This window comes from Cydia pomonella, chromosome 15 (assembly GCF_033807575.1).
Source record: "Cydia pomonella isolate Wapato2018A chromosome 15, ilCydPomo1, whole genome shotgun sequence".
In the NCBI taxonomy this organism is placed as follows: domain Eukaryota; kingdom Metazoa; phylum Arthropoda; class Insecta; order Lepidoptera; family Tortricidae; genus Cydia; species Cydia pomonella.
The window spans coordinates 20,470,182-20,497,584 of record NC_084717.1 but is presented as its reverse complement, the minus strand read 5'-3'; the positions used below and the strand labels follow the sequence as shown (position 1 = coordinate 20,497,584).

At 38.2% G+C, this 27,403-nt stretch overlaps 3 protein-coding genes and 1 long non-coding RNA gene across 4 annotated transcripts; 3 read left to right on the top strand and 1 right to left on the bottom strand.

Moving 5' to 3' along the window:
- The first annotated feature begins 770 nt into the window (after positions 1-770).
- LOC133525459 (uncharacterized) lies at positions 771-1,919 on the top strand. The gene is made up of 2 exons (XR_009800577.1): positions 771-1,110; positions 1,679-1,919. It is a non-coding gene; the product is annotated as an uncharacterized LOC133525459 (long non-coding RNA).
- Positions 1,920-5,570: 3,651 nt separating this feature from the next.
- Positions 5,571-7,478, bottom strand: LOC133525458 (zinc finger protein 501-like). Its single transcript, XM_061861710.1, has one exon. It carries the CDS (start codon positions 7,087-7,089, stop codon positions 5,728-5,730), a length of 1,362 nt encoding a protein of 453 aa, XP_061717694.1. The 5' UTR covers positions 7,090-7,478; the 3' UTR covers positions 5,571-5,727.
- A 321-nt stretch (positions 7,479-7,799) lies between these two features.
- Positions 7,800-9,585, top strand: LOC133525456 (zinc finger protein 271-like). The gene has a single exon (XM_061861707.1). The coding sequence runs from the start codon at positions 7,944-7,946 to the stop codon at positions 9,342-9,344; it is 1,401 nt and encodes a 466-aa protein (XP_061717691.1). The 5' UTR covers positions 7,800-7,943; the 3' UTR covers positions 9,345-9,585.
- A 2,746-nt stretch (positions 9,586-12,331) lies between these two features.
- On the top strand, positions 12,332-26,938 carry LOC133525457 (uncharacterized). Its single transcript, XM_061861708.1, has 2 exons — positions 12,332-12,474; positions 22,560-26,938. Exons 1-2 carry the CDS (start codon positions 12,466-12,468, stop codon positions 23,445-23,447), a joined length of 897 nt encoding a protein of 298 aa, XP_061717692.1. The 5' UTR covers positions 12,332-12,465; the 3' UTR covers positions 23,448-26,938.
- Positions 26,939-27,403: the final 465 nt, after the last annotated feature.

The window sequence follows — 27,403 nt, the reverse complement described above, 5'->3', positions numbered from 1 at the left end:
CGAAAGAGGCAGACTACAAATGAAAAATCGTGACCATTTTTGAGTTCGATAGTGGCGGCTAACGGCCGCCATTTATTAATTTTCAAACTCATGTCCGGCATCATAACCCCTTAAGTATTTTAATTAGAAAATATAAATCTCATCCACATGGAATCCAGGGCTATAACCGCGAAAATCGAAGTTCATCAATTGCGGGCGTTTTTCTCTGTCACTCTTATTACGTCTTAGAGTAAAAGAGAAAGATCCCCGCAATTTGCGAATTTGGGTTTTTGCGGTAGGCCTCCAGTTATTAGTATGTGTAAGCGAGAACGAATATCGACAGTCGAAAAATCGGATATTGTTAGTGTTTTGTGTCGACAGAGTAACATCCCTAGTGCGCAAAATGTTCAAGTCAATAAACAAGACAAGTGCGAGTAGTTCAAAAAACTCCCGCAGCTAGAAGATGTTGATGTCAACTTTAGCCCGTCTTCTTCGAGACCACGGGGACAACGCCGTCGCTCGGAACGTCGGACGTAAACATAAAACTTAATACGCGATTAAGTCCCGTTTATATCTATATTAATAATTCCGTCGAGGTTAACGGTAGACCCGAATGAAATTATACTCAAATGAAAGAGCGTTAAAAAATAAGAGTTTTGAATCGACTACATATATTGGCAAAATTCGGATTATCGCGTATTTTGCATTTAAAAGTGTTAATTTAACGACAAACACATGACAAAAGGTAGGCCATATTTAATTTGGTAAATGACAGCGACGGGTGCGTTCGAAAATTGTGAATATAGTCTGTCAAGCAAAGTCTGTCAGTAGCAATGTAAAGCAAACTGAAGTATGGCAACACTCACATAGCAGTATTGCGCTAAGAAAAGCAGCAATGTACATCGAACCGAAACATATTTTTTTCCGCTGAGCGCGCTCTTCGTACGTCAACTAAAATTGCCGCTCGCGGTTTATTGAAGCATTTGGAAATTGTTATTATTATGAGAGGGACAATTTAAACTGGAGTAAAAACGATGTCAACCAATATGATAAACGAGATCAAAAAATACCTATTTGCAAACGGACTATGCTGGAGAAAATAATGTTTGAATCAAATCATTGCTTCCGCAGGTAGCTGGATTTTAATATATTATCAGATTTCTCGGTTGGAATTCAATATTAAAGATATATCACGATAAAATGCAATACAAATGCTCCTTTATGCAACCTTCAAAAGCTAATTAGACATATTTAGGTAGGTACAATCGAAAAATATATCAATATATTGAATTAAAATAAAGGTTTGTATGCTTAGTAAAAGGTGGACGCAAAAGGCGAGCGCTCGCATTCTTAACCTTTGGTATGCTTAGGAGCAGATCTGCTACATATATATTCAACTTAAACATGAAGATGTCATAGCTAAATAAATGTAAAGGTTAAGGCATTTGCACTTGAGTACTTTTTACCAAAACGAGCTGTTAGTAGGTACCTATACTACTGAATTTAACTAGAATAAAACAATCCATTGTTTTAATTAGGTAAATATTAAAACCTAGGTAAGTAACCCCTGAGCCATCACTGGCAGCGGTAGCCCTGGTAGGGTATCACTGTAACTATTCTTGTCACAATTGCAGGGCTTATTAAATATCAAATATCTGGACTATTTACATCATTTTGATATGGTTTTATTCTGTTTTAGCAAACTTAGAAGACAAATAGGGAGCAAAGAGAACATGAGCACCACGGTAGAAAGCTGTTTTTAACATCAGTTCAGAAACTGAAGAAGCCCAAAGAAAATAATTATGCCACTTGTTAATTGTAAATTAGTGTATTTCTCTTGAACAATGTCACATTCACATACCAGTGTAATTTTGAAATGGTTTTACAATATACTTATATAAATATACAGATTAAAAATAAATAAAACACAACTGCAGATATTTTGGTGTTCATTTAATTTCAAGGCAATTAAGATACGGATCACTTTAGCTTACTTACACTTAATTCAGGCCATTCATTGAAAAAATATCATTAAGTTACCAATGTTACTGGTCCACTCCAACCAAGCATCAGAATACTTTGTACCTAGTCACTTATTGCATCTTAAGCATAAAACAGATCTGTTTGAAAATTTGTAATTTCAAGTTTAAAGTTTCCATTCCAAGTTTCAAAATTTATTCAGTAGTAGTTACACATAAAACTTAGTCTTAAGCAATTTGCCTAATTTATAGTACAGAGATATTCCAATATCTCCGAGACCACTCTTACATGCTAGCTTGGTAAGGTTTTGCTCACACTACTGTTTTTATACAGGCTAAAAATGTTAGATATTTACATGTATCGGCTAGATCATATTTTATATGTAGATAATTAAAAAAGTCATTTAGATATCAGGAGAATGCTGTTAAGAAATTTTATTAACTTTCACATTAGTCTATTCAAGACTTGTCAGGAACTGACACAATTTCAGGTACTCAAAATATTAATAAAAGATACCTTGACAATGGAAACTTAACAACTTCCACTCATGTGAGTAATATGGAGTTATATTGTTTCTGGATAATAGAAGGTATGATTTAAAAATTATGCACACTGAATAAATTATTTTAATTTATTGAACAAACAGGTAAAGCGACTTAAAACTTCTCTTAAATAGGTACATACCGACTTCAGAAAGTATAAACTAGGATTTTCCATAGGTATACATGTGCAATAGCTGAGTGCATGAAACAAATCAGCCTAAATAATATATTTTCGTGATGATTAACAAACGGACAACTTTTACAATAATAATCTAAACTATTGTACCAATTTTTTTAGTTTTTTTAATTAACAAGTTTATTTTTCGTCTTGTTTGCGTTGTACACGTATGTACGTAAACCGCCGTAGGTAAGTTTTGTATGAAGAGAAACTTTTACGAACGCCTTATATTGGGAGAGTTTTAATCCTGCAACAAACATATGGAAGTATTAGGTAGATGTTGCGAAAGAAAGTAGGTATAATCAAGGTTCTTAAACGTCTTAAGATTGTTTAAAAAAGTTACCTTTGAAAATATTTGAGGACTTCATCTGTTGATATTGGGAACAATCGAATCAGTTGCGGTTTCGAGGGCACAATTCGTGGTCTTATTGGATATATTGAGGCATACGTTTTATCTTTATTTAAGCCTTTTAACCCTGAAACAGAAAAAACTGCACATTATCTTAAAAATTCTCCGGGATCTTGCAGTAATTATCATAACCTCAAAATTTTCTAATGGTTAAGATCAACGAGCATGATTTTACTTACATTGTAGGCATCTTGACTTTGCTTATGGTCATGCACAATATTATTTAATATATTGATATTTATTTTAATGCTGGGAGCAGAAATTTCTCTTGAATTAGCACCGATTCGGAATGTAAACAAACAAGATGGACGATCCACATTCTACAGATAAAACACAGATTACACGCGATTTTGGAATTATTCGAACACAGTGTTGCTAGCCCGCGATTTTTCAAATTTGCCGCGTTTTTCTACTGACAAGATTTGCTTGACCAACTATACGTTTGCGACGGCATGTTGGTTGGCACCCAGTGTGTAAGATATAGATGCACAAACTTTTTTTAAAGAATGACTATGTATGTCACTGTTTGTAAATGATGTATAAAGTAAGGCGCGGTAAATAAAATTTTCTATGGGAGGACAACCCTTCACGCCTACATTTTTAACCGACTTCAAGATTTCAAAAGAGGAGATTATCAATTCGGTTGTATGTTTTTTTTTAATGTTTGTTACTCCATAACTCCGTCATTTCTGAACAGATTTTGAAAATTTTTGTCCAGATATTATACAGATTGGTCCCGTTTTTGTCAAAACTCAGTTCTGATGATGGGATCCATGAGGAATCGAGGGCACTCTTCAAATGTGAAAGGCATACATATAGTGATTTTTGTATTTTCTGTAACAAATCAAGCATTTACATTTAAAAAAATGACATTTGATGAAGTGGAACTGCTGATGATGATCAGAATGGAACTCTTCAACGACGCATAGTACACGTTTGGCGATTTCTGCTTATTTAATTTTTTTAATAATTATCTGGTGCTTTATTTCATCCATGGTGTGAAATAATTTATCATAAATACAGTCGAATACCCTATTGCGGGTATCTTACCAGTCAACCATAGGGCAAATCTGAAATGTGTCAAGGTGGGTGCAGTGGCAAAAAAAAACATATTACCTCCTTTTCTACATAATTAGGCGTAGGACGTTGTCTTTTTAATTTCAATGTCTTTCACCGGTCTCCCTAATTGAAGTCGGTTTTTTTTTCTTAAAAATTATATAGCCGCATTTTTCTACTTACTAACTGAGTGTGCCAGAGTTATTATTTTACCCGAGCAAAGCCGGGTTTTCGTCTAGTTAGTTAATAATTTATACATGGAAATATATTGGAGTTAAGAGTGACAGAGAAAGATGACAATTTGCGAACTTCGGCGTTCGCAGTAGGCTCGACTCTAACAAGCTCCATAATGCTATGGTAAGAAAAAAATAATGTTTCTCTCTAATGTCTATTAATTATATTCATTAGTATTATATATGGAATAATATTTACAACATCAATAAATTGCTCTGATAATTAGATTAAGATAATTATATGTAATACTGTCTTACTATTCATAAGTGCTTGTTGCTAGGCCTACATGAATAAAGTATATTTGAATTGAATTATTACGCTCCATTGACAAACGCCTTGGTTAAAAACTATAATAAACGGGCGGAGCGGACCGCGACCCTGGTCCTGTCAGCATATCTGTCTCTCTCTCTCTCTCTCTCTTACTCATACCTGTGTTCTTGACAGAAGTTACAGCGGACCACCTTCCTCACGATCGATCATGGTGGTGGTCCGGTACGCCTATCAGTAACAGCTTTTAGTCGTCCGACTAAATTAAGTAAGATTTTGTGAAGCGTTTTACAGAAGAGAATAAACTATATACATCCCTTTTCAGGGGCCATAATACTAGCAAAAAGACAGTAAGACTCTCTCTGACTATGCACGAATAAGAAAAGATCTTGTCCAAACTATATATTCCACGTTATCCTAATATCTTAGATACATATAACTCATGGTCACCCTAATTAGAAAGAGATGCAACGGCCCACCTTGACTTCTCATGTGGACGCACTTTTTAGCCAATGTACCCTATCCGGATAATCTTATAAAGTCCGCGCTTATCTGTGGTCGTGCACGTATAGGGCCCTCAAGTTGTGCCAACCCTAAAAAATTGTTCAATAATGAACCGAATGGAACCGAAAGGAGTAATGGGCAACATTACTGGCAAAGCTCATATGGATAAATTATGACCGCTACAGACGGCTATGGACCTCATCAGAAAGTCCTGCCAAGGACGCCAACGACGGCCACAGTCGTCAGCTTCGCCAACGCCATAGGGACTTACGTGGGACTCCGTAAGGTTCAATTTCGCTTGAATAATCGCGATCTCCTGGCGTGCGGGCATATTCCTTCGCCGCCGAAGTTGTAAAGTGCATTTGACAAGCGACAATAAGTACCCATTTTAAAATAGATTGAGAATTGAAAATAGCACAAATAAGTATAAAATAAGTTACTAAAGTTTTTATTGATTTTTAAAATCTAAAATGATTGGAATTCAGAACAGACTAGCATTTATAATTTTAATTACACTATCAAAGTATAAATAAAATTAACTTAATAAATAGAAATAAATTACAAACTACAATGGCATATTATGTCAGTCTTTCTTTATGGGTTCCTATTTTATGTCTGGCGAGATCGTTTTTTCTGTAAAACCCTCTAGAACACCGATCACAGGGGAATGGGATCCGAGTATCATGGAGTTTAGCATTGTGGAACGCAAGCATAGGTCGGGAAGGGAATGTCATCCCACACCCTTCTACAGGACACTTGTATTTATCTGTGTTCTTATGTCTAAAGCTCATGTGGTGAGTTAAAGCCTTCAGTTCGTAAAAGCTACTGGTACAAAGCTCGCATTTCAGAGGACGCTCCCCCGTGTGTCTCCATGTGTGTGTGTCTATGTTTGGCACATTTTTACAACAGATAGTGCAGAAACCGGACTTCTCAGAATGCTGTGTCTTTATGTGTAGCTTTAAATTGCCTTTAACATTAAAAGTTCGGCCACAGTAATTGCAGACAAAGCGATTTGGCTCCGAATGTAAACGCAAATGTTTCTTCAGATTGTTCTTGTACTTAAATGGGGAATTACAAAGTGAACAGCTATACCGTTTCTCATTAGAATGAGACATAAAATGGCGTTTCAGCTTTTCTTTCGTACCAAACATTTTGCCGCAAGATTCACAGCCATGAGACTTCTCTGAAGAATGTGTTTTCATGTGACGTAACATAGCACTGCTCTGTGTGAACTTTGAAGGGCAAATGGTACAAGCATAAGGTGTTTCTCCAGTATGGGTCCTCATATGAACAGCCACGTCAGTTTTCGTATAGAACGCTTTACCACAATTTTCACACATGAATTTTCGCTCCCTCATCTTTCCGAAATGATTTCGTTCTATATGCCTTTTTAAGCCACCTCTGTCAGAATACTTTTTATCACAGGAGGGGCATTGGTACGGCCTTTCTCCGGAGTGTACTCTGGTGTGTATAAGCAACGCCGACTGGCTCGCACAAACCCGACCACATACCTTACATGTGCAAGAGCTTTTTCCCTTCAGTCGCGTTTTCTTCTTATACGCTGGTTTCGGCTTCTTCTCCTTCTTAACTTCATCATAATCGAGATACGGATAACCCGCCTCATCTTCGTAAACCGCCAGCTCCTCATCTTCTTGTTTCACTTCGACTTTCAGCTTGCAATCATCGTTGTGATCGATTTCGGAAGTTTTGCAGCGTAATATCTGGTCCGAGGCTTCGCATTTTAGCACGAACTTGTACGACGCGGTCAGCTCCTCTTCGCAAGAGCCGCAGATGCACTTCGGCAGCTCATCGTCTTCAGAAACTTTTATGTTCGTGCAACAATATAATATTTTAGCGCAAATGGACACGCCGGTGTCGTCACTAAATATATACGAAGTTCCTTCATTTGTGCAACATAGTCGACATATCTTTTGATCCATTTTCTGTCAACATTGAAGTAAAGATAATAATCGTTTTAATTTTCATTAAATCGATCGAGTAAGAAAGATGGGCGAACCAAACAACATCGGGCTGTCGGCACTCGGCAGCACAATTTGACATTGACATTTAAAAAAGCTATTTCCACGGATGAAAGTAAAATTAGGATACGATTAAAAGCGCTCTTACAATAGTAATCTTTGTACAATAACAATACAAACACAAATGTTTCAAATACATTAAAAAAATTTAAGGTTTACAATAGCTAAAACAAAATAAAATAAATCTGCTGAATGCAAAAGCATTCCGAAAGTAATGAGTCCTTAAGATATTTTAATTTCAATTATATTGCTTTCGTTTTATTGCCTAACTTAAATAATCCTGACGTTCTATATTGACACCCATCAGATTTGTTTCACGCAAGTTTTAAAAGTATTGTACTTTCCTTAAAATTTATTTTAAATTGAAAAATAAATATAATAATAATAAATAATTCAGCCTATATACGTCCCACTGCTGGGCACAGGCCTCCTAAAATAAATAAATAAATTTTATATGTAAAAAATATATTTAATGGTATATTTCTCTTATTTTATGTTGTTAAATAGAAAATTTAAGTTAAGGTGTATTTTATATCTTTTTTTTTCAGTATCATAACAGTTCCATTTTACACAAACTACTGTATTTCTTAACTCTATAAGGTAGTTTGACTTTGACATTTGATTTGGGTAGAACAAAAAAATTCAATAAGCTTTAGTTTGTGTTTTTTAGTCATTTTGTGCCACACAATTTTGATCACAATGAAAACATTAATATTGAAATCTTATTAGACCCCCAATTCTTCTAAGAAGATATAATGGATTCTAAAATTTGTCGAGTTTGTCTCAGCAGACCGGGCGATACATCGCTGTTCGAAAAACACGACGGTTTGCAGTACAGCGACAAAATAATGGGGTTCGTAAAGGTCACTATCAAGGAAAACGACGGATTGCCAAGCTCGATATGCCTCGGCTGCATTGCCGAGCTCTCTGTGTCTTACGAATTTGTGCAAAAGTGTGAAGCATCAGACCTGGCTTTAAAAACCTTTAAACTGGATAGTCAAAGAGAATCAGCATTAAACATCAAGAAAGAAGACATAAAAGACGATCCAGATGAACCATACCTTAACTTTAGCTTCCTAGATGATGACTATGATGTTAACTGGGAAGAACCAGAGAAGAAAATAAAAGAAAAGAAAGGTAAATATGTTAAGAGGAAGAAAGGAAAAATGGAGCCTATACAGTGTGTCACCTGCGGGCAGATGACCACCAGTCCTTCAGCCATGGAAATCCATATGAGAACTCATACTGGTGAAAAACCATATTCTTGCATTACTTCGTCATGTAATGCCAAATTTGCTACCAAAGGAGCTTTGAAACGACATTGCGAGACTTTTCACTGTGAACGAGAAAGAAAATACACTTGCGAGCATTGCGGCAGCAGCTTCTTTAGAAAAAACGAAATTATAACTCACATTAGAGTCCACACAGATGAGCGACCATACGCCTGCCCATTTTGCTCCAGAAAGTTCCGGCAAATAGCTTCACTCATTCGTCACAAGAGAATTCACACTGGAGAGAAACCGTTTGCTTGTTCAATATGTAATAAGAAGTTTGCCGATAGAACTGTGGCCCGGAAGCATCTGCTAGTTCACAGCGATGAGAAACACTATAGCTGTCATCTTTGTCACAAGTCCATGAAAAGCAACAGTGCTTTGAAAGTCCACATGAGTCTGCATGTGAATAAAAAGCAAAATGTTTGCAACTACTGTGGCATGACTTTCTCAATGAAAGGAAACCTTAAAACTCATATAAGACGGAAGCATTCAGAGAAGTCTGGACAGTGTAACATTTGCTCAAAGACATTTTCAGACTTAGAAGTCCACATGCGCAAGCATACTGGTGAAAAGCCATTCATATGTCATGTATGCCAACAGAAGTTTGCTACGAAGCGAAGTCTGACACATCACCTAGCATTTAGACATGAGAATGCAGCTAAATTCAAGTGTTCAATTGGGGATTGTACAAAAACATTCCCTACGGCACCTATGTTAGAGTTCCATTTGCTGAAGCAACATACGAACCACACTCCGTATGTGTGCCAGCATTGTTCTCGAGGGTTCTTCCGGATGAGTGACCTGTCCAGACACCTTCGGGTCAGTCACATGGAACTGCAACTGAAAGAAGACAAAACCATACTCAGCCTTAGTGGTCCTTAGTTTATAGTTACTTTATGCTAATCTATACGCCGACTGATATGTTAAGAATTCTAGTCATACAATTACTAAAAACTAAAGTAATTAGTACTAATTGTGCATTAAAGACTTAGAACTGTAATTTAATTACTGCATTTAAGAAAACTTTATTACCATTTAGTTTAAGTAGAAGTTTTTTTTCCATTTGTAGAAGTAGTTATACCTAATTATTGTGACAAAATAATTATACCTACTTTTTTGCCAACAGTACAATTTTATTTAAATATACACCGTGGGCTCGAATAACCCGGCAGATTTGAACCACGCATTCCTGAGGTCATAAGGAGCAAAAAATGTTTTATGACTTAATCATACTTTGCAAAAAAGAACAAATTTTATGTGTGTATGTGTCTTTTCTGCACATAACACGTTATTTATTTTTACATCTTGGCGAAAAAAACACCATTACAACAAATAAGTAAAGTTTTTTTAAATTTACACGTACATTTTGCGAATTTCCTTTTAAACTTTAATGTCTGTCTAAATCAAGGCATATAGTGGCAGCGTCGCAGGCAAAAAGGCGTTTTCACTAAGTTAATAAAAAAAAAATTTTCCAACAGTTGTTATTATTTCTAAAACAAGACCAATTTCAGAAACCTTTGTTACCTTTGTATGATATTTTAATCTCTAAATACGATCAAGAATACACCTTTTAAATCTGCCGGGTTATTCGAGCCCATAGTGTATACCAGTATTACCAGTGTTGGCCGAACGTTAATTAGGATTGACCATTTACCATTACAAATTGAACCGCAAACTGTAACCGTCCGTTACTGTTTACGGTTCAGTTTGTAATGGTTAATGATCAATTCTAATTAACGTTCGGCCACGGGCCAACACTGGTGTATACACCTTGGTTATCCATATCTATATAGATTGGGATGGATATATGCTTTTATATTACCTTTAAATATCCGCAATAAAGTCTATATTACAAATGACTTTATTCAATTTATACTCACTAAGACTTAAAAATAAATGTGGTAAAACTGATGGTTTTACATTGACCTGAAATTACTGTAAGTAAAAAATCTTACGGCCCGATTCGAATAATGAGATACGATAACAATAAGTTATGGTTTAGATAAGTTCTTATTTAGATATCGTTTTGTATGTCGTTGTCGTATCATTGACAGAAACAGCTCGATTCGGGCAACCAAAGTCACTTTAAAGTTAGAAATATCGTAGATAGATCTTATTGAGATCACAGCGGAATCGAAACGAACGTCAATTTTGGCATGTCGTTTAGTTAAAGATCTTTCCAAGATTCTAAACGTGTCTCAATCATTCTTCGAATCGGGCCGTTTAGTCAACTGTTTATCATTATTTTTATTAAGTGCCCACCGTGTCCCACTGCTGGGCAAACCCTCTTTTTCCACTCGTCTCGGTTTGGTTCTAATTTTGGCCAATCTCTCAGAAAGGAGTCTACGTTATCCCGCCATCGCCAACGAGATCTGCCGGCTCGACTAATGCACAGAAATAAGATAGTAATATATTCTTAGAACTGACAGACTTATGGGGCTCCAACTCTGTGGTTATCTTGGCCCAAAACGCATTCGGCAAACATGACCAACCCTAGTCCCACTTCAACTTGGCCATACGTGCTACGTCTATTATTTGAGTTTTAGAGCGCAGCGTGGTGTTCCGGAGACGATCCCTTAATTTTACACCTAATATGCTGCGCTTCATAGCCCTCTGTGTCAACTGTTAGTACTAAAAAAAATAACGTTGAACGCAACCAACTAGAACCTTTGGCCGAAGCCACCCAACACACTTGCAAGGTTTCCCGTCGCACCAAATTTAATTAAACTGACCCGATTTAACATCGAAAACCTTCCAATTCCGCCCATCCTGTCTAGGCCAAGAGGGAAACGACCCTTACCACTGGAGCGTAAATCCTTCAAATTTCAAAATGGCGGGAACCTCCGTCGGTAAAACAGCGCGTCGGTAAAGCAGGTGTTATGAGGTGTTATGCCCCTTTCTCTTTTCTACAGGTAATGTTATCGGGCCCTCTCACTCTCGCGGCTGCGTGGGGCCAGGAGAAGCGCGGTTGTGGAGGACTAAAGTAAGTGTTGTAAACATTCCTATTTTTAAATTTTACGTAAACGAGAGTTACGCGCCATAGGTTTGACTTATCTTCTTCACAAATTATGGTAAGGGCCTAACGTAGTATCCAAGTGGTTTAACATACAAGGTCAATGATATGAGGTAAATTCAGTTCTACAGTAGAGTAGGTACCTACCTTCAAAGTCAATGATCTTTTCTTAATTTTCTAACCCATTATTTTCTGGATCGACGTGAAATGCTAATTCCGATACAGAATGATTGTTTGATTAGACTAACTTCGGTATGTTCTTTTCTACGTATTCCACTCTTTATTGTACAAAACACAAAACATGAATATAACACAGGACACAGGATAAGCAGTACAAAAGCGAACTTATCCCTTTAAGGGATTTCTTCCAGAATTTTATTATTATTATTATACAGGTTGTTTATTTAGTAATCTGCAAGATTTTACGTGGTAAATCATACTGAGCAACTTTTACTATGGGACCAACCCCGAAATCGCAAAAAAATTGGCTGTTTCATACATTTTGGCTCTCTGACTTTGACATTTTCTATGGGAGATTAAACTTTTTTTTGCTATTTCGGGGTTGGTCCCATAGTGAAAGTTGCTAAGTGTAACCTATATATTCAGCCCGTAAATTATTGCAGGTGACTAAATAAACATCCTGTATCAAACTGAATAAAGTACTCATAGTAGAAGAATATCCAAAACAGTAAGAATAAATAAAACAGCCAATAAGGTGCATTAAGGTGAATGCCAAAATTTCCATGGAACATAACTTCAAGATATGAAGAAACCAGATTCTGCACTACAAAATCGCTCCCGCCTCCGCTCCGCTCGCGCCCCCGTTGGTCTTCTAGCCTAGCACACCGGCGAGGCGATACGCGGCACTCGCGAGGACGTTAGCCCGCCGACCGCCGGCCGCCGCACACGCGTCGCGCGCGTTACCATGTCCCGCGCCCGTTCCATGTGTTAAACTGTTAAACTGTGCCTGGATCACTACTCTCGTTCACTATGGGTGAAGTAAGTACCGTTGTCTAACATCTCGATTGTAATCTTAAAACTATAAAACTGCGGGTCAGCGCTCGCGTTACGTTTAATTAGCAACAGTACAGAATAGCAAGTTTGGAAATGTGTGCCGTGTAGAAAGCTTTTGTGAACGGTGACAGTGATAAAGCTCGGGAAGATTTTCGTGGCCATACCGCGCACTGGCCGCCAAGAAAAAAAAAAGTTTTAAAAAGTGCGAATTCCACGCAAATCGATGTTTATGGTTTTAGCCTAGTTTTTAAACGAGGGTAATTCACCATTATGCTAGGCGTAAACCCTGTCGAATCGAAATCGTTGATCTCCGATAACATTTTATCAAAGTGATTGTTTCATTTTATTTATTGAAGCTATTGTCTTATCATTCCAAGAATTACCGTTAATATCGATTGTTATAAATTATAAGTGACTCGTTTATAAGTGGGTATTGTTTCGCTTGATTAAGCAATACCTATTAAATTACAACTAACAAGGAACTTTGTTTCATTCTAGAATCCAATAAGAAACTGGTTCAGTTAGTCGTGTAGCGAGATTTAATCTGAGAGTCACTCTGGTTAAAACCATAAAACTACCTGAGAATGCATTTTAATATAAAAACACCTAGACAAACAGACGCTCAGTACATAGCGCAGCTGTTACTGGGAAAACATTCTTTGGCAAATAATTTGAACTTCTTCGGAACCGGAGAATTTAAAATGTGTAAACCTTCAAGACTAGTTTATAAGCAAGGTATGCACGAAATAATACGTTGCAATACTTGGTAAAGGTGCATTCACTGCAGTTAACTTTTCTGGAGCAACACTACAACACGGTAACATTAAGTAACTTTTGTGGCTACAGAAGCAGCAGTAACACTTGGGAAAGTTGTTTCACAAAAAGTAACTGTGGACGCGCCATACAAAATAAACCAATAAGCGTACTTACCTAAGATTTGGAGCTGCAAACAGCGATCTAACGTTTTCGGAGATTCAAATTCTGATCTGCACGTCTATGGGTATCTATATTTCCAGGGATTTTTTTTAATTCGCGCCTTTTTCTACTGACAAACTTTTTTGACCGGCTATAGCTGACTATGGCCAAGGAAGTCTGTCAGTTCTACAGATTTCCGTTGTCGTGCCTAATAAGTAGCCATAATCTTAATGTTGCTGATCCTGAATCTTGGACAAGATGGTATTGACGATCCAGAACCATGGACGAGATTAGGGCCTACCGCCAACATCGAAGAATCGAAAGTGATTATCCGCCTCTATCGCTCTTGCATTGCATCGAGCGACAGAGATACAGATAACATTTTTCGATGTTGGTAAGCCCTCTAAATTGCATGTCCACGGTAGCCCTTCAAGATGTAACCCGGATGCCCGGAGGTCAGTGCTCCGGTCCGTTAAAAGCATATCACGTCCACTTTAGTAATAGGATAGGACGTATTGTGTCCTTCCTGCTCTGCCCTGCTCAAAGGGCTTGCGTGCAACGGATCATAACGGTCAAAAGGTCATAAGACCAACCTACGAGCCGTGGTTATTTAAAATATCATCAACAAACACATAATATGGATATGGCCGTACTTGCCCAAGAGTATTTTGGTTGCATTTTTTTTATCGTAAGTACCGTAACCGTATTAGGTACACCATAAATAACTTAAAGAAGCTGCTTAAAGCCACTAATCATTTTCAAGTAAAAAACAGTAGGTACCTAGTAGACATAACAACACCAACTTTTTCATGTTCGATGTGATAAAAGTAATGTTTTCCCATAAAAACATCAAGTGTGCTTCAAGACGCGACACATTTTGATGGTAGATGCTGTCATGAAAGTCAAACATTTTCCTCTCTGGAACCCCACGGTTGCCACCATGTTGTCACGATCCGTTTTGGGAGTTATCGAGCTTGTTTCAATTGACCCCAGTATCCATTCCTCATAAGGATCACTTTTAAAGAAACAGGGGCTTATGTCGCTAAAGAGCGATTTAACTCTCAGCGGAAATAATTATTTGTTTTACAAGGGGGCAAAGTTGTTGTTGCGAGGGTTTCAAGGCAGGAGGGTTAAACAAACATTGCCTCCGAGTGAAACAGAAAATTGTTCACCGCACCAACGCGAGGAAACTTCTAAATATGAAGTACCAAAAAAAAAAACATATTAAATCAAATCCAAATGAACGTAATAAAAAAACCGGACAAGTGCGAGTCGGACTCGCCCACCAAGGGTTCCGTAATTTTTAGTATTTGTTGTTATAGCGGCAACAGAAATACATCATCTGTGAAAATGTCAACTGTCTATAGCTATCACGGTTCATGAGATACAGCCTGGTGACAGATGGACAGCGGAGTCTTAGTAATAGGGTCCCGTTTTACCCTTTGGGTACGAACCCTAAAAAATATCATTTAAAAGTCAATTCTACTAGCTAACATAAGGAAACGACTTAAAATTTGCATCTGAATACTTTGCCCCTCATGTGGATAAAATGCAACTTTCTCATTAGTTTTTGAACAATCAAGAGGGCTTTTACCAGTTGGTGTGGTGAAAAATACTTTATCATTTGTATGTGTTCCTGTCTGTGGCATCGTAGCTCCTATACTCCTGTCCTAGACGCGTGAAAGTATTTTGAATCCCAAGTTTTCTAACTCGATAACCCGTAAAATATAGACTTTACGATTAGCTCTCATGTTCGAGGCTCTTTATCGCCCATGTTTGTCTTGATCCCATTCCATGCCAATAAATTACTATAGCTATAGATACCTCTACATTTCTAGAACTGAGTGGATTTCTCTATGATTCATTGTTGTGATTCGCGACATAAATAAACTGATAAACATTTATAATATATCTTAATACGGAGTTTATTTAACTCAATTGGAAATATTAGGTTATCACTGTTATCAGGTAGGTATCCTAAGTTAGGGTGGTTCCAGACTAGCGTTAATATATACGAATGGACGCGTACGAACATGTAAGCTCGTACAGACCAAATGTAGCGAAAATTAACGCGCGTGTAAGCTCGTAAAAACCAAATGTAATATAAGGGAATGTTACGCGGGCATAAGCTCGTACCGCCGAAAAGAAACGCTACGCGTAAAATACGCTAATCTGATTTACTTATGCTTACCTGATTTATTTCTCTGTATTAAATTTGCTATAGCGAATTGTCTAATTATAAACTTCAACCGTTTCTGTGTTTTCTTCTACATTACGAGAGTCCAGTAAATAAAGAAGACTGATATCCCCCAGCATAAAACGCACGCGAGAATCAACGATGTTTTAGATGATGTAAAATTTTAGTTATATATGCTTTTTTGACTGACCGCCGTTATAAAATCATAAAATGAAGCCTTTTGAGCCCTAAGAAAGGTTATAAATCATAAAACTAGGGTTTAGGGTCGGCAACGCGCATGTAACTCCTCTGGAGTTGCAGGCGTACATAGGCTACGGAGACTGCTTACCATCAGGCGTAGTATTAAAAAAAAACTAGATGGCGCTACTAATTAACAATATGTCTAAAATGCTTGTTTATGCCTTAATTGTACTACTGTGCATTTTTTAAATACTACGTTGGTGGTAAACAAGTACACGGCCCGCCTGGTGGTATGCAGTCTCCATCGCAGATGTGGTACATGCGCGTTGCCAACCTTAACACCCCGCACCCTTGTTGAGCTGTGGCAACCTTACTCACTGGTAGGAACAACATTCTGACTAGTGTTATTTGGCTGCAGTTTTCTGTAAGGTGGAGGTACTTCCCCAGTTGGGCTCTGCTCTAGATCTGGAATGACATCCGCTGTGTGCCCTACCACACAAAGCGAGATGACATTCACAATGCCCATACCTCTCTTGTGGACGTAGTCTAAGGACATATCCGGATCCTGGTGCATACGACTGCGGCATGAAAAGTCGATTTTTTCGTATTGATTATTTATTGTTCAGAACACATACAGTCATACATAAAACTAAACTATAGATATTACTTACGTTAATATATGTAAACATAAACATGTTTAGAAATCATATAAGCAGCATGTGACAAATTTTATAGGTAATGCAAAAATAGTAATAAATAAGGCACGCGAGAACACGGTGTATGTAGATTCATAGATGTTGTTTGTCTTAAATATTAACTAGTCTCTGTTATGACTCAGATTCAGATTCAGAACTTTATTCATAAAATTAAGTATTTTACATGTCATTTTGCAATATGTACAATAAACAAAATAAATTACTTACTTATTATTTTTTTATACATTTTACAAATAGGTTGTTTTGTGTGGTTGGGTTAGCCACTCCTATTGACAAAGTCGTTTATGTTATAACACGCCAGTTCGATCAAGAGTGTTTTGAGTCTTTTATTGAATATTGTACTGACTGCATCTAAGTCATAACTTAAGACCAGACTAAACATTCACACATGCATTAATATCGCAATAAACTCAAACTAGCTAACTAACTAGGACTATGCTAAATCAATTAAAGCGCGCCATGCATGGGCGCGCGCGCGACATGCGCCGGGAAAAAAGAAAAACCTTGGGAACACCATTCACGTGCGATTATCGGGCGTAAAATAACATACAAACGTGTGCTCTTTGTGTAACTGGCCGAATATAATTGTATCAGATCGTGACATTACTAACGTCTGTTACATCAGCACGTTAACCTCAAATTTTTGAAGGCCACTAATGTGAGATTCCATGTTTATTATATGTCTTTTTAAAACTTATAATTACAATGGCTAACGCATGTCTTCCTGAACGCATCATTATGGTTGGCCAGCAGTACCTAAAGAATTTATAATTACAATGGCTAACGCATGTCTTCCTGAACGCATCATTATGGCTGTCCAGCAGTACCTAAAGAATTTAAAACTTATAATTACAATGGCTAACGCATGTCTTCCTGAACGCATCATTATGGCTGTCCAGCAGTACCTAAAGAATTTAAAACTTATAATTACAATGGCTAACGCATGTCTTCCTGAACGCATCATTATGGCTGTCCAGCAGTACCTAAAGAATTTAAAACTTATAATTACAATGGCTAACGCATGTCTTCCTGAACGCATCATTATGGCTGTCCAGCAGTACCTAAAGAATTTAAAACTTATAATTACAATGGCTAACGCATGTCTTCTTGAACGCATCATTATGGCTGTCCAGCAGTACCTAAAGAATTGATGCAATACGATTTGATCTTGGAGGATTTAACAACTGGAGACGCCTTGTCTGTAATTTTCTGTACAAAACAGTCGGCCGATTTTTGCGGAGGAGGGGCATGTCAAATGTATGACTATTTGTACGTAACGTACAAATAGCCATGTCAGATAAACGTCAGTCCATTTTTTTTTATAACGATAGGCAAGCGTTTGACCACGATGTCACCTGATGGTCCAGTTGTTAAATCCTCCAAGGATTTGATAGACAAAGCACATTAAGGGGTCTCTTTGACTCGAGTCAACTGCTCCGTCGACGGAATGACAGGCGTCATGATCTCATGATTGTCACGAGTTGCATATGAATAGGGTTGCGATACGTCCCATAGTTCTAACTCCGATTTGCGGCTAATGTGTATTTTTTTCGACGGCGAATGTATGAGAATTTTAAGTGTAATGGAAACTGCACGACATTTGAGCTTAGCAACATCCAAGTCAATCTACGATCTAATATTTATGCATACGACATAGTTCTAAAGATCCTGGTCTCCTCGTTTTCACCAGTAAAATGAATACTTACCTATAAAATACATAGTATGGTTGTAATATACTCTGGCCTTCTATGTTATCTAAAAGACTTCATAAAATATTTATTCCTCAATAAATCCGTCAAGAAGCTATAAACTGAACCATTTAATTTAAAAGAACAGCTGTTGACTGACTAAATAGCGATCTCATTATGCAAGTCTCGTATAAATATGGATGATATTGCTTACTCAGCTACTTAATAACTTACTTTATGGCTACAATTTACATGTATGGCAGGCGTTCTGGCCATATCTGCGGAATTGGAGCAAAACTTATAAAGTAATGACTCATAACCAGTTCCTATCAATATGTATCTTAAATGTAACCAAAGAACCTTAGGGAGGTCAAAAACGGCGAATTTTGCAGCGATTCAGTAAATTATGCAGTCGCAAAAAGGCGGCGATCATGTCTGTCTGTCTCTCGTCATATACCCCTCGCTACAGTCCAATCGCGATTCAGCATCGATATAACCACGATTCGATACCGACGCGATGTAGAAAGATGTCTGAGCTTGCACAGCCGCGGCACGATTTGTCAATATTTGCGTTTATATTTTGAGCCATTCCATTTTCCATGTTGTCTGGGTACAGTCAGCGTCAAATACTTCGTAGCAGTCAAAGTAGCCAAATAGTTAACAAAACTATTTGGCCACTTTGACTGCTACGAATTATTTGACGCTGACTGTACACCGAATAGCAAATTGACGGAATATATAATGACGGATCACGACTGCCTCGTACACCTCGCTCAGCCCATCCTTTCGATAGGCTCCAGCCGCCCAGAGCCCTATTAAAAGGTCTCCCACTCCATTCTACTTTGAATCATTATTTTGACAAATCAACATTGCAATTACCTTGGCAACGTTTGATGGCCAGGGATCGAAAACCGGTATTTTTGTATGGAAACGAAAACGGTATTTTTTCGTTCTTTGTTAATTATTTCATTTATAATCGGGCAATCTAATAATACGAATCGTTATCTAAAAACACAACTAAGTCCTACATTTGGAGTATAAAATAAACGAAATATATGGTTATTTCGATGTTTTTGCAAAAAACCGGTTCCGATCCCTGGTATGGGCACCTAGAATATACGATACAATATATCGCAAGTTTTTTTTTAGGTTTAGTGAGTAAATAAATAAAATACTTTTAGTTATTAAGAGGAAAGGGGACAGCCGCTTCCCCATTTTCCTCCCTGGATGTTGCCATTATGGAAAATATGTTTACATAATTTGATGTATATTAACAATAGCTATGCCCCTACGTTTTACTTTAATAGATTTTTTGATTATTGTAAAAATTAGGAGCGAAAAATAGTTTTGATACATAGCTAGCTGTGGTAGATATACGACAAATTGTGTCAAAATATTTTCAATAATTTAAATATTCAGAGAGAAAAATCAAGACTACGTTTGTATGGAGCAGTGGCTGTCGCCTTTCTTCTTAATAACTAAAAGTATTTTATTTATTTACTCACTACACGTTGTACGAAAAGGCGATTTCGCGTGGGTCCTCAATTATCTTCTCAAACTATTATTTTAAGTATTCTCCTAATATACTTCTTGTTTCGCCGGCACAATCTTTAAATCACCGTTTCAAAAATCATTAAAATATCTTTCAGTAGGATAATGGGCTACTTATATCCGGTTAATAAATTCTTAAGCTGTCCATAAACACTAGGGTATGCCTGCGCAGTTTTGCCAACTGCACAGGTAAAATCTCCTCAGGTATGTGGCATTCGACTGTACAGTTTTCTAACCAGCTTCTACTGTGCAGTTGAACTGTACAGGCAAAACTGCGCAGGCGTACCCTAGCCAGCTCTCCACAAAATGTAAAGCCAGTTCCAAAATTCCAATCTGAAGCTTTACTTTCACTGTTCTGTGTGTCACACACACACACACGCACACACACGAGATAAGATAACCGTCCCTTGCTACACCGACGTGTGCGCATACATCAGTGAAAGTTGCTCCAATTCCTCACTTCCTGACGCGTTTCATCTCGCCCCATTCGGACTCTAATTACGTAAATAAACGCTAAATATAGAGGAACACACGCTCAATAATATCAAACACAGGTGTTGTTGGGTAATCTTTATTACAGGGAGATAAGGTCCATTGAGACGTAAGTGGACGACCGCGTGAAAACGCATTTCCATACAAACGGATTTCGGTTTAAAGGTAGACCCCATTTTTCACTCTGAATATTAACATTATAAAAATTTGTTAATACAATTAAGAGCTTTTAAAAAATGTATGGAATTTGTTTTTCAGTCCTAATTTTTTTAATTAATCAAAAAAGCCAAAGGAAGAGGCATAGCGATGGTTAGACGCCAAATAATGTAAAAATATTTTCCATCATGTAAATCCAGTCCATGTCCAGATAGGAAAAATGGGGACTACGTTTGTATGGAGCAGCGGTCGTCCACTATCCTCTTAAGTAGAAATCTTCGTGTGTGCAAATAAAAATAACAACCCACCACCAACAGTACAAAACTCCACACGTGTTTCGTGACCATTCTAGACAGCTCATTCAGTTGTCGGGCGTCAAACCGTCAACATCTCCATCATCTCCTGAGGATGCTTCGTAGAGAGGCGAAACACGTGTCGAGTTTTGTACTTTTGGTGGTGGGTTGTTATATTTATTTGCGTATTTATTTTTGCGATCACATCAAAAAATACAGCAATATGCTCTTGGCCGACTTCGCCGACTACTAACTCAAAAATGGTCACGTTTTTCATTTGTAGTCTGCCTCTTCCGCACTCATGGGATGTTCATATACGTGATGGCTTCCCTTTCGCACACTTCATCTGTCTGTCAAGCGAAGCGTTTGAGATGTCTGTGCTCAAAACCGTAACGAGTTGTTAAATCTTAATCTGGTTCCCTGTCACTTAAATGACGAAATAGAGATGGACAAATTGGACAAAAAGTCGATCCGAACTTCGATTTATTTCGAAACTATTCTTGAAACTAGCCTGGGAAAACAATACAAGCCTCAATCAAAGAAGCGATTCTGGAAAAAACAAATATCTCTAAAATCAATGAAGAAACGGAAACGCTTTATCGCCCGCATCGGATTACGATATTAAACAGCAATTTTAGTAATCGCCCGCTTACGTATCAGCGTCGACATGACGGACACACTCGCGTTTAGTCACGTTCCTAGATATATTTCTTGTTTATGTTCACACGTATACACTTCTAGAGTTTTTTTTACTACGTCGGCGGCAAACAAGCATACGGCCCGCCCCGCCTGATGCAAAGCAGTCTCTGTAGCCTATGTACCTACGCCTGCAACTCCAGAGGAGTTACATGCGCGTTGCCGACCCTAATACTCCGCACCCTTGTTGAGCTCTGGCAAGCTTAGGTACTCACCGGCAGGAACACAACACTATGAGGGTCTAGTGTTATTTGGCTACGGTTTTCTGTAAGGCGGAGGTACTTCCCCAGTTGGGCTCTGCTCTAGATCTGGAATGCCATCCTCTCTCATAAAGAGTTCTCTTAGACTCTCTCTGTTGGTCCTAAAAGTAAACAAATAAACTAAAAAGCAAGTTTATTTTATCACTTATTCTTGTGGTTGTTCTAGATGGCGCCGCCATGCGCCATTTAACACGGTTTTCTAACACTGTAATGTCACTTGCACCATCCCCCTAATCCGGGGTTAAACGGTTAAACCTGGAGTACCATGGTTACCAGTACAATTTGATACTTCTTGATAGTTCCTGGTTTAACCGGCTAACCCCGGGTTAGTGGGATGGTGCAAGTGGCGCCTATAAATGGCTTTACGGTCGCGGAGGTCAGAGCCTCTACAAATATATGGACCTGAAACCTCGCTAATGTGACTTTTGCACCAATAATAAGAGATATTATAAAGATTCGCTAGCGAATGCGCTGCGTGTGCAGTTGACTGTTTGCTTCCTATTGCACGCCGCATTGGCACAACTCATGCAAATCTCGCATAAAGCGCGCAATGTACAGCAAACATGCGTCGTATTCGCTAGTTCTAGACGTTTTTACTAGTATCTGGTACTACCGAACTAGGCAACACGACTAGCTTGAGCTGAATTGTATCAATAACTCGTTTTCTCGATCGATAACACGTATCTTTTAAGGTCATGTGACCTAGACGCCATACCGGACAGAGATCGGCTATTATTTATAACTTGCCGTTTTCTTTTGTAAAACAAATGACTTCCAGCAATTAAAGCATCGGTCTTGTACTTGTACTTTGTAATTATAAAATCAAACATGCACATAAATAAGGTTTATATCTGATGAAAGTAGCGAAACTATTTTGGTTATGTAGTAGCTACACCTTCACTAATTTTGCGTTCTCTTTTTTCCAGTCGCTGCTGAAAGAGGACCCCCTCTCCAGGATCCAGAGGGAGATAATAGAGGTCACAGAAAGAGAGAGAGAATTCAAGGAAGGGCACTTCAGGGTGAATAGAATGATGTCGGAGTCGACAATTGAGATGAACCATCAGAATGGTCACATGAATGGTGACGCGGAGAAACCGCCGCGTACATTAAACCGCGCTGTATCCACGTCACAGCTCCTCGGGCCCATCGCCCCTTCGCCGCCTACACCACCGACCTTGCTGAACACAAATGGTTACACGAGACGCTTCACACCTCAGAATGGAACCAAAGGCATCATGCAGAGGTTCATAGCTAACAAAGGGAAACTCCCTACCACGTCGCCTATGACACCTACATCGCCTGTCGCATTCGCTCCACCTCTAATCTTCACACCTTCCCCTGTAGTGGCCCCTATCAGCCCTACAACGCCTATCATCACACGCACGCCCGAAGGCAAACCCGTGCGAAAAGGCTACGTACCTGTTGAGGAGAAAATCCAAAAAGAGCTTCAAGAGATGAAGGATAGAGAACACGAGCTGAAACGCATGAGGAAGAAGCAGAGGCCGTTCGATTTGGAGTTGAGCGATAATGAGACCAGCTCCGAGTCTGAGGACGAAGAGATCCCGATGCCAGGGAAATTAAAGGCGACTAAATCTATAGGGGAGCTATATGAAGCTTTAAATGATGAGCTACGGTCACCGTCTCCAAGGAACAGCTCTGGACATGATTCTATAGGAAGTTTGAAGCCGGCAAAATCCTTGGCCGAGTTGTGTGAACTCAGTCCAGGACAGGAATTCCTCGCGCCAAGTTCTACAAGACTCATCGCGCAGTGGGAGTCCATCATACAGCAGAAACACGAAACTGGTGCGGCCTAACTAGTATCACGAGATATCGTATGATAAGTCCAATGTGATCGTCGCTCGGACGCGACGCCGAAATGTGTGTGGGTTTTGGTAACTTTATCTAGTGCGAAACACGATACGGTACAGCGGACAGTCTAATGAGCAGGTCGCGAGTGTGAGTGAACGCCTGGTGAAGAAATTACAGCGGTTTTTGTCCCCGCAGACTTCAGGTGATCGATTTCTTTCATCGATCAGTCGCGGCGCGCAATTAATTTTCTCCCGATCGCGAACAATGCAAATGATGGTTATCCGCAACAGCAATTATCTTGTGCATGCACTGTTGGAAAGCGGCCGATACATGATCCGAACTCCTCGAAGTGTGAGTAAGTTTCTTCCTATTGTTTGGTAGCTAAATACTGAAAAACCTGGGTGTTTTGCGTAGCTTTCCCAGTCCGCAGGCGACACGCCGCCGGCGCCATTGTGCTTGCTGGCTTTCTTGGCGTTGTGAGAAAACTTATCGTCGTATTATGATCGTAAAAACCGATGATTAGCCGGGAATTTGCTCCCAGTGCCACAATAAAGCGATTAATAACGCTATTCAGCATGACGTGGATTGTTTTCTGTTTCCCGCGTGTCACTGCGGCTCTGTACGTGGTCATTGCGTTAATACGCCAATAATCATAATTCATCGGTCAAAAGATTAGGGAACTTTCTACTTCCACACAGTAGGAGATTGATGGATGGACTACGAATGAGTGTTCGGCCGAAGCTGGCCTTCTAATGTTTTGATGCGTCGAGCATCTCCATTCGTGTTCATATTTCACTATAATTTATAACTCTAATGAGCGTTCACTTGGCCCGTCAATGAGGTCACTAGTATTCCTTTCAATATCTAGTATTAATGTACTTAACTCTTCACTTTAACGAGTGCCTTTGAAAATCAGTAGTGTCAAATAGCGTGCCTTATTTACATCTAGTTCTAGTGCACAGAAATTGCTCTTTATTTCTTTCAATTTTATATAATATCCTAATTTAATCCATTTTTTACATTCCATTTTACTTTATTTAAGGAAACAGTTCAAACAATAATGTTAATTTGAGGCAGTAACTGATTAATTATTATGATTAATTGAAGGCCGAAAGGCATAAACCTTGACTGTAGTTTCTTGATGTTTCTTTTTAATTTCTTATGCAATGTTGTTGCGTATTTTAATATTCTAGTGCATAGGCAAAACAACCATGTCACTAGCCTTATATATAGCCATAAAGTGCGGTGTGTGTGGAATGGGGCAGTGTCATAACACGTGTTATTATTTCATTGAATGAAACCGTGAAAAGGTTAATACAGTGGCGGGTTCTGTGTTTTGCATTTTATACATTGTATTTTTTTATGTGGGATTGTGATTAGGAGTAGATTTTGTGGTTATTCGTAGGAATCAATATTTGAAACGTGATATGGCATTTTCCCGAATGGTTGGCAAAATTGTTTTAAAGGCATCCTCATGTTACTCGCTACCTATTGACGAGCGAGAATATATTTAAAATTGTTTGTTATACCTAATAACTCTTTATTGGTGAACTTTACCACCCCTCATTAGCGTTTTTCGAGCGTCAGCGTTTAGTCAGTGCTATGGAAAATGGTGTTGCTGCGTAGTTGCGTCGAGCAGCAGCCATAGAGTTGACAATACGCCGACGCTCGGGAGACGCTAGTGGTGGCCCTCAGAGCCATCATACGACATTGTACTTCCATAATTGTCTATTTAGAGTCTATATAGATCGTGTCATACACGAGCACGCGTGCCTTAGTTCGTATTGCCATGCCATTAAAGGTTAGATTTCTCAATTCGCGCGTCATCGCGAACGACACGATAGCCAAACACGCTTAGTGTGCCTGAATATTGACTGATTTCTTTCTTACAATAAAAATATCATGCGTAAGAAAAAGACGGATGAATTTTGTCAGCTTGGTATACATTTTACTAGCCAGAATCTAGTTTTGTGTCGATTTTGGTAACACAGTCGCGTTTCCTCAAAGTTTTAAATGTATTCCGCTGGGCTATTTTAGCATAATAATAAATTAGTCAAATTAATTTAATTTTATTAGTTACTAGAGCAAAATAATAATAATTGAGATTGATAGAATTAATTGTTGCAATAAGGCGCGGTGGTGCCAGCATAGGATCTTGTTGAAATATATATTGTAATATACAAAATGTTCGTCGAAATGATTTTTGCGACAGCTGTTTAGGTATACGGGTTAAAATTCTTTTCGTTGGCTTATTTCTGACCACTCTGTCACGCGTGTATTATTGCCTTTTCCCAAATAAATAAAAAAGTCGAGTGCTATTGTATGTATGTCTTAATAGCTGTAGAGTAGATTATAATACACATGGGAAAAATTAAAAACGAAATTTTACCACATACAAAAAGCTACACTCCGTCACATTATTTGCGGACAAAAAACAATAAGACAACGGAAATAATTTTGTCCCGTATAAAAGCCATCCTGAATGTATTTCTATCTAAAATAACTGAGAATACAAAAAGTACATAATTTGTTATACATCTCTATTTTGCAACACGACGTAGAGCCGGCAAAATCGGTGATAGAATTTTTATAAAGTAAAGACGCTAACCCCGAAGAATTTCGTACATCGACACGTCATTTCCTGTCTCTTTCACACACGCATAATTTTATTATATTGCTGGCCCGCTGATTATGCCGGTGCACGGTGGTTAATACCACTGTGCGAGAGGGACAGCAATGTAATTATGCGCGTTCGAAAGAGATAGGAATGGCATGTCAATATACGAAATTCCATGATTTGAGTGGATACGTACTTTTGCAGCTCGCTGGACCCACTTACTAATATCTACATACGTCACGTAATATTTTCTCATCTGGAAAATGTTGTATGGGGAAACCGGAGTGTTTAGTCGGGTGACCGGCCGTTGTTTATACTACGGGCGGGGACCGCATGATCTGCTGCGTCATATGATACCCTGATAAGCCCCATGGCACACGTTCATAAAGTGAGGCTAAGTTTTGAAAAAAAAAAAAAAGTACTAAAAATTTAATTGGCTGAAAAAATTAAAAAAGTACCACTTCCGGTGACAAAAAAAGTGAAATTTACGTCATCGGATACCATGGGGGCTTATCAAGCTATCAGATGACATGACACTTTGTCCTAGACGGCAAAAGTCGCCTTTACAACCTTTTGTCCGGTACAACGTAGTGTTGCAAATGTGTAGTTTTGTCTATTCTGTACAAATGTACTATTAAAATATCTTTTGAATTATACTACATGTAGCCCCATAATGGACACTTTCTCAACGTTCCGTAAAAAATGTGATAATAAATTGCCTTAATATTTTTAACTTTACATTATATTATATACAGTTTTGTAAAATACCGTTCGGACCGTTTACAAATGAAATGAACTACTTATTTATATTGTGCATAGTAGTTAAATTGTTAATTTATAAATATTTAAGTTTTTGAAATAAATACATTGTGAAAAGCACTGGCTGTTTTATTAATTTGCACCTTGCTCGTTGTACAAGTTCTTTAGTTTTCAATATTCTCGAATGTTATGTGAAATTTTCGTCGATATATCTACGTGTTGTAAATATAAGCACGATTGTACGGGATATGTCGTCGAGAGCGAGACGTATTCAATATTTTAGCCGTGGTTTATACTTTATACCTACCTAATGAGTAAAAAAAAGTATTTCGTAATAAACAAATCAATTGATTCTTTTTTGTGACGAAATACTCATAATGTTTTTCTAGCCCCGAGGAAACTTCTCTTACCCTACATAACCTTATTAATTGTACAAGGTATAAAATAAAAAAGTATCCCTTTAATAACATTGAAAATATTGAAATCTACATTTATATATTTAAATTCACCAGACAATTGAAAACATAATTATGGTTCCGAAATTTCGACGACCGGTATGGCCTAGTGGGTAGTGACCCTGCCTAC